Source organism: Sapajus apella, unplaced genomic scaffold, assembly GCF_009761245.1.
Source record: "Sapajus apella isolate SASKATOON/1434 unplaced genomic scaffold, GSC_monkey_1.0 scaffold1, whole genome shotgun sequence".
Classification (NCBI taxonomy): Eukaryota; Metazoa; Chordata; class Mammalia; order Primates; family Cebidae; genus Sapajus; species Sapajus apella.
Window position 1 is genome coordinate 24536415 of NW_022436941.1, and position 7861 is coordinate 24544275.

The 7861-nt window shown below is 38.4% G+C and overlaps 1 protein-coding gene across 1 annotated transcript; it reads right to left on the bottom strand.

The window, feature by feature from the left end:
- Positions 1–1441: 1441 nt before the first annotated feature.
- On the bottom strand, positions 1442–7315 carry ARL14EPL (ADP ribosylation factor like GTPase 14 effector protein like). The gene is made up of 4 exons (XM_032274021.1): positions 7238–7315; positions 6901–7005; positions 4957–5096; positions 1442–2057 (listed from the first exon to the last, which is right to left on the bottom strand). Exons 2-4 carry the CDS (start codon positions 6994–6996, stop codon positions 1835–1837), a joined length of 459 nt encoding a protein of 152 aa, XP_032129912.1. The 5' UTR covers positions 6997–7005; positions 7238–7315; the 3' UTR covers positions 1442–1834.
- Between the last annotated feature and the right edge of the window lie 546 nt (positions 7316–7861).

A 7861-nucleotide genomic window follows, 5' to 3' on the forward strand; every position in this document is an offset into this window, starting at 1 on the left:
AAAAATAAATCCTGAAAACTATTTATAAGGCTAGGCACGGTTGCTCATGCCTCTATTCCCAGCACTTTGGGAGACAAGGTGGGCAGATCACATGAGATCAGGAGTTTGAGACCAACCTGGCCAACATGGTGAAACTCCATCTCTACTAAAAATACAAAAGTTAACCAGGTATGGTGGCGCAATCCTGTAATCCCAGCTACTCGGGAGGCTGAGGCATGATAATCACTTGAACCCCGGAGGTGGAGGTTGCAGTGAACCAAGACCATGCTACTGCACTGCAGCCTGGGTGACAGATGGAAACTCCGTCTCAAAAAAAGTGAACCATAACAACAAAAATCCTCTATAATATTTCAAATTTATTTTAAAACTAAATGTTCTTATTTATTTTTAAATTTTTATTACACTACTTTATTTAAATACTTCAAGCTTTGTGCAGTGGCAGTATCACAGTCAATGAGGTTTAAATACTTCCTTATATTATGAATCTAAAATAATTTAGAGATGTGGTTCTCAAGTGTGGTCCCCACATCAGCGGCATCAACATCACCTGGGAATGTAGAACAGATTATTGAGCCCTGTCCAGATTCTTAGTGTGGGGCCACAAAAATCTGTTTTGTTTTGTGTTGTTTTGTTTTGTTTTGTTTTGTTTTGAGATGGAGTCTCGCTCTGCAGCTCAGGCTAGATTGCAATGGTGTGATCTTGGCTCACTGCAACCTCTGCTTCCTGAGTTCAAGAGATTCTCCTGCCTCAGCCTCCTGAGTAGTTGGGATTACAGGCGTGCGCCACCACACCCAGCTAATTTTTGCATTTTTCGTAGAGACGGGGTTTCAACAGTTTGGTCAGGCTGCTCTCGAACTGCTGACCTCATGATCTGCCCGCCTCAGCCTTCCAAAGTACTGGGATTACAGGCGTGAGCTATGGCCTGGCCAAAAACCTATGTTTTGACAAGTCCTCCAGGAAATTCTCATGAATGAGAGCCACTGACTTAGGGTTAAAAAAGACTTATAAAAACATAACTTCAAAGAAAGCTGAATTCAACTTTTTTTATACCTCTGACAACGTATCAGAATTGAAAACACCATATCATGTATCTAGTCAATTGCTTATCAATATACTCAATTAACAAACATACATAAATCATTTTTGTGGAATTTAAGTTTCCTCTCTATGAAAAAAAAATCCTGAAATACTGTTCCTGAAAACGAAAATATAATTCCTGGCTTTTAGGATATGAGATTCCTAACTTCTCAATCTTACAATACAAATTTTTAATGATTACAAATACTGCCAAGCATTAAATTTCATTTTAATGATATTAAAACATGAAAAATAAAACATGAAGCTATGGGTATGCAGTGCAAAGTCACAAGGGTTTTTTTTTTTTTTTTTTTTTTAATCCAAATGGCAATTGTGGTTTACAACTAGTGATACATAAGATTCTAAGGATAACTAGATACTATAAATTTAAGATTCTGTGTTCTGTGTAAGAAAAGCTCTCAGCTATAGAGTTAACTCTTAAAGCTACATTTTCTCAGATATCAGGAAAGAGGAAGAGTTTTAATTGGAAGGCAAAGTAGAGATGAGGGTGCTGATGAGAAATGCTGATCCCTCAGTTGTCACATTTTTTGGTTGCAAGTTAAGGAACTTGAAAATTGCTGACACAGGTAAGAAGGTTACAGAACTAATGCCCATTCTACATTGTTCTGGGGCTTGACAGAACATGAGTCTTCAGTATGTTTTTTCAATATTTCCCCCAAGCCCTAAAATTCACCCAAGAGAAAGAGGTCGACTTAAACATGTAAGAAGAAACAAATCAGTCCATCTGCAAGAGCACTTAGTCAGGAACATTAAATGGCAGTGAGCTGATGACCTCTCCAGACTCAGTGACAATGGCATCGTAAACCCAACGTCGGTTGCAGCGGCACTCAGGCCCACACTTGTTGGAGTTACACTTGGGGCATGGGTAGAAGCAGCCCAGGCAGTTTTTCTCTAGACAATCGCACAGGTCAACGTCATTACAGATGAGCCTGCCACTTTTGTTGTACTTCCTCATTACTCTACAAAGGAAAAGCAAGACATTAACATGACAGTGCAATCATCCTCAATATTGAGAATAAATTAGTGTACAATAAATATCATATACATGACCATTTTACCCTGAGCCAAAACTCCAGAGATGACCAGAAACACTCCAGAATATTCTATGGCAGTGATGTCATGGGAAATCTGTCAATATGAGATCAAGCAACTTTCAGTGCAGCCAGGTTTGTCATCAAGAATAACATTTCATTTTTCCAGCATTGCTGGGAAATGCAGCAATCTAAGAAAATTATGAGGAACAGCTAACTAAAGCTTCCTCCTACAAATGCTCCAAAGTTTTCTTTAAAATATTACCATTCTTGATGGATTTTTACCTAACAAATTTTATTTATTTATTTATTTATTTATTTATTTAACTTTTGAACCAGAGCTTCGCTTGTGTGGTCCAGGCTGGAATGCAATGGTGCGATCTTGGCTCATAGCAACCTCTGCCTCCTGGGTTCAAGAGATTCTCCTGCCTCAGCCTCCCTAGTAGCTGGGATTACAGGCGTGCACCACCATGCCCGGCTAATTTTTGTATTTTTAGTAGAGACAGGATTTCTCCATGTTGGTCAGTCTGGTCTTGAACTCCCAACTTCAGGTGATCCACTTGCCTAGGCCTCCCAAAGTCCTGGGATTACAGGTGTGAGCCACCGTGCCTGGAAAAGCACTATGCCTAATGCAACTACCACATTTTCATTACCTAAAATTAGAACTATCAGTTACTACACCATAATCATTTAAAGAAAGAAAAGCACCTTCGGCTAACAGTCTCTAAGCGCCACTTCTGTTCCTTTCTGATTCTGCTTTTTACCCAGTGTAGAGGGAGAAAGGAGGTGACCAAGGATGGAGGACCATACATCATAAGCTGTGAGTGAAGGTGAGATGCTCTGTCCCAGAAGAGAACCCAGAGTCCAGACTTTCTCTGTCAGCCTCTAAAACATGGCCAGGGACAAAGGACGTTCATAAGAATCCTACCACCTTCTCAAAACCAAACCATTTTGAAATAAATCCTTCAAAACTGAGTTGCTTCAAAACCTTAGAAAGACAAAAATACCTCTGTACAACTTACAGCCATCATTACCACTAAAGTCCAGAAGGCTGGTGGTCCTAAGCTAGTATGGCAAAATTATGTGTAATACTTCTGTACCCTTTGTCCCCAAGCAGCCACAATAGTTCCTCTCCTTCTGTTCAGTTAAGTAGTATTGTTCCATCTTCTTTCCTTTGCCAATAATTCAGGGAAGGGAAAGGATTAGTCATTATGTGTACTTGCTGCCTGATGATCACGCTTTAGCAAGAATGCCTTCTAATGAAGATTCACATTTAAAGTGCTTTATCTGTGGAATGAAACTCTTCCTAAGCAACCCCCAGGAAATTAAGCAGAAGAGGATATTTTAAATCTATTATTAGAATGATGGAGTAGATGGTCCTGAAACCAATCTATAGCATAGCACAGGTCTGATTCTGTCCTCCCTTTGCCTTAACTCAAACACTCTCCTTGTTGGTAAGATTTTATGGTTTCCTACCCATTTGATGCCCTTTTTTTTTTGTAAAATCCTGAATTATACACATCAAAGCATGCAAAATGTATATACTAAATGCATAAAGAAGAATAAAGCAAACTTGTGTGTGTGCCCACTGTCCAGCTTAACAAGAGTGTTACAGCTGTGAAGTCCTCTTCATTCCCCACCTATTCCATCCCTCTACCCTCCCCTCAAAAAGGAACTGCACCTTGATGTTATAAAAATCACTTCCTTGTTTTGCTCTTAGCTATGACATGTATATAGGTATCCCTAAACATATGGTGATTGTTCTTTTGTGATTTTCTTTGCTATTCTGATCATGATTTGAGATTCTTCCATGATGGTACATGTAGCTGTTCAAATATTTTCATTTCTATATGTATTCCACTGTATAAATATACCATGAGTTATTTATCTTTTCCATTGTTGATGGACATTTGGATTATTAACAGTTTATTTTCTTTGCTATTTCAGTGATGCTATGAAACTTCTTAAGCATATCTCCCTATACATGTATTAAACTTTTTCCAAGATATTAATGTATACTCAGGAGTGAAGATGTTAGGTCATAAGGCACATAGGTAACACTAAGCTGATTTTAAATAGTGGTTGTACCTTTTTACACTCAATTCATATCCCATAACTTCGTCAACTTTGATGTCGACAGACTAAACTCTGACTTGCTGGAGAGTATGGCACTTCTCTGTATGTACTGATGGGGTTGAGTATCCTGAATGTTTATTTGTTGTTTCTTCTATGAAATGCCTGTTTATCATTTTATTAATTTTTCTATTAGTATATTTATACTTTTCTTATTGACTAGTAAGTTTCTTCATATATTTTTGATACTGATTTTTAATATTATAAATAACTTCTACTTTATGATGTGTCTTTTAGTGTTTTTACAGAGTTTTAATGGGCAAATTAATTTTAATACAGTCAAGTTTATTTTTTTCCTTTATAGTTTGCTAAGTTTGTCCTTACAATGTTCGAACGATCATTGTACTTAATGATAGTCCTGTGCCCATTTAATATCCTGAATCCATTCCCATGGTTATATTATTTGTCCTTCTAATAATACATCTTTGTTACTTTTAAATTATCTTTCCTACTAAAGACATTACTCCATTAAAGGGCTACTGAAGCCTTTTAAAAAAATTGATTCCTAAGTTGGGATTATAGCCTTTTTTTCTGTTTCTTAAGGTTGCTAACCTTAAGGGGTACTATTATACTCTAGAAGAGATATTTTTAAATAATAATAAAAAAAGGGGTAACGTCAATTACTTTGCTTTGTCAAGGAGAACTCATGCATTTCATAGTCCCACAGATCAAATATAGTAAGTCAGAATCTTACTTGTATGTTGTAGAAAAGTACTCATTCATCTTTGACATCCGGGCTTTCTTTTTCTGCTGCCTTGTTTCAGGATTAAAGTCTGCTACCTGTGGTCCAGGGTTTTGAAATGCCAAGCATTTTAACTGACGCTCTATTTGTTGCTATTAAACAAATAAAATGTGTTAGTAGTAAGAACAGATAGTTTTACCTGTTTTACATTTTCTCAAAATGAACTTTCTGTAACTTTCACCATAATGGCATGAAAGTATATATGTTTTACACAAAGAAATAAACAATTTAATTAAGTTTCAAAAGATGGTGTAAATTTTCTCAGGTTGGGCCTTTCTTTCTGAATAAAGAAATAGTATAACACTTATAAAATAAAAACATAAAAAACAATCAAGGGGAATAGAAGAATTCTGTTTAAAACTGCAAAATGCCACTCATCTTTCCAAATTTGATGGGAATGCACATCAGAATTAGCATTTGATGTGGGTAAGACAAAGGAGTAGAGGCTCTTCTGGAGCTGCTCTAGACTGGCCTCCATGTGGGGCTCCAATTCAGAATGCAGCCACCTGAAGCCTCGACTCTCAGTCAAAGCCAGATTGGAACAAGAGAAATATTGGTAGGATGACTTTCTAGGACAAAGAGGGACACTTTCAAAACTCTCTGGAGACTTTTTTTTTCTTTTGTTGAGACAGGGTCTTGCTCTGTCACCCAGGCTGGAGTGCTGTGGTGTAATCATGGCTCACTGCAGCCTCAATCTGCCAGGCTCAAGTGATCCTCCCACGTAGCTGGGACTACAGGCACACGCCACCATGTTTGGCTAATTTTTGTGTATATATGCAGTAGAGATGGGGTTTCACCACGTTGCCCAGGCTGGCCTTGAATTCCTGGGCTCAAGTGATTCACCATCTGCTTTGGCCTCCCAGAGTGCTGGGATTACAGGTGTGAGCCACTATAATTAGAAATTAGATGGGGCCTGAGCTGAGAGACAATTAGAAATTAAATGGGGCCTGGGCTGGAAGACAAATAACAAAATATTTCAATCAAATATTGTTCTGATAACTTATTTTGAACATGTGGCACATGTCATGAGGGAAGAAAATGCTTTTTTGAAGGATTGTAGAAGGAAATAATCTCAGAAGCACAAAAACATACAAGCTGACATATACATGAAATATTCCACCTGGAAACAAAAGTGAACCTTTCAATGTAGGAATTTCAGTGTAACAAATTAGTAACAACAAAATCTCAAGGGCTTTTCTGCAGTGTATCTAGTTTAATGAGTCTAGTCAGTCTAAAATAATATAATAATGTTTCTTTTAAATTTTATCTTGGTGTGTGTATATGGGTTTGTTTCATAAACTTAACTTTATGAAACTGTTCTGCATTAGGTATGGTTATGAAATATATACAACTTAGTACCACTGATGACTATTCTAAGCAGCATAGCAAGAGGTTAAGGACAGAGACACAGGGTCATCTGCCTGTGCTCAAGCCTTGGCTCTGCCACTTACTAGTGATGTGTCTTGAGCAAATTCCTACGTCTCCAGGCCCCAGTTTCTTCCTTTGTAAAACTGAGTTATCAATAGTATGGTGTGATAAGGATTAGCTAAGTTAATATACACAGTTTTAGAACCATAACATGACATAATAAGAACAAAATCAAAGTTCATTAAATAAAAACATTTGTAAATATTCTCCACAAAAAGCAGAATTTTATTGTACAGAACACTGGTTCTACAAATCAGGGTACACAGGAGGTGGAGAGGAGATAGGTGAGGCGAGAGCAGCCTGCAGTGAGCAGTGGGGCAGAGGGAAAGCTCTATCAGCCCGGCGGGCAGAGCTCCTCCTGTGACATCCTGCCTGGGCCCACCTTCCCACCCATGTCCATGGGTACCTCAGAGATCCTTGAGGGGACACTCCCCAGTAGCATGGAATCATAAAATCTATGTGCCATACCAGTTGTTTCTGTCCAATTTGACAGTTCTTCTCAGGAAAATTATGAGCTGTGTGTCCCTCTTGAACGGAATTGTTTTTCTCTGATTGTTCACTCATTTTTGATTACTAAAAAAGTAATTGGAAAAAGTAAAACATATTAATATCGTCTATCCCCAGTAACTTCATCTTGTGATTCTTTTCTACCCTCCCTCCATGTCTCACGTTTTTCAAAGCCAGACTGCACCTGTACTCCCAGTACCTTTTCTCCCACTCACTCTTAAATCTTGGATCTGACTCCCCCAGACCACTCTACTGAGGCTCTCCTCTGCCAGGGCTTCCAGGAGAAAAGCAGTTGTACCTTTGACGATCCTTAGCACCATAGACCTCTCTTAAGGTGGATTAAGAAGACTCTGAGTTTTTAGAACTCCATTCTTTCTTCTTTACACACACTGTATTGAAAGAAAACCTATGATATGTTAATGCCATACATACCCAATAATGTGAAAACCTCATCCACTCCCATGGTTTCAGCTGACACCTCTTCATATATCATTCCCACAGTGACCCCCAAAAGCCCTCACCTCCTCACTCAAGTTTTCTGATAAATTTTTAATGCAACTTGTGCTAAATGGTAATCAGTATTTCATAACACTCCTCTGCTAAAATGCCTGTAACTTACTTCTTCCAAATTAATTCAATAGTATATATACAGTATGTGTGTGTGTGTGTGTGTGTGTGTGTGTGTGTGTGTGTGTGTGTGTGTATGTCAACACAAGATGCTAATCATGAGTGACAGTCCAGGACTGGTCTGCAGTGTTCTATCAGAAAAGACCACTCTCCAGAGGAGGCGTCCACAAGCCCTACTGTTTTCCCTGACTCTCATCAACTACCAACGCTGACTGCAGGGTGCTATTTCCACCAAAGGAAACTGAGAGTTAGATTTGACTCATTTAGCACCACTTCCCTGCTGACCAATTGGAAA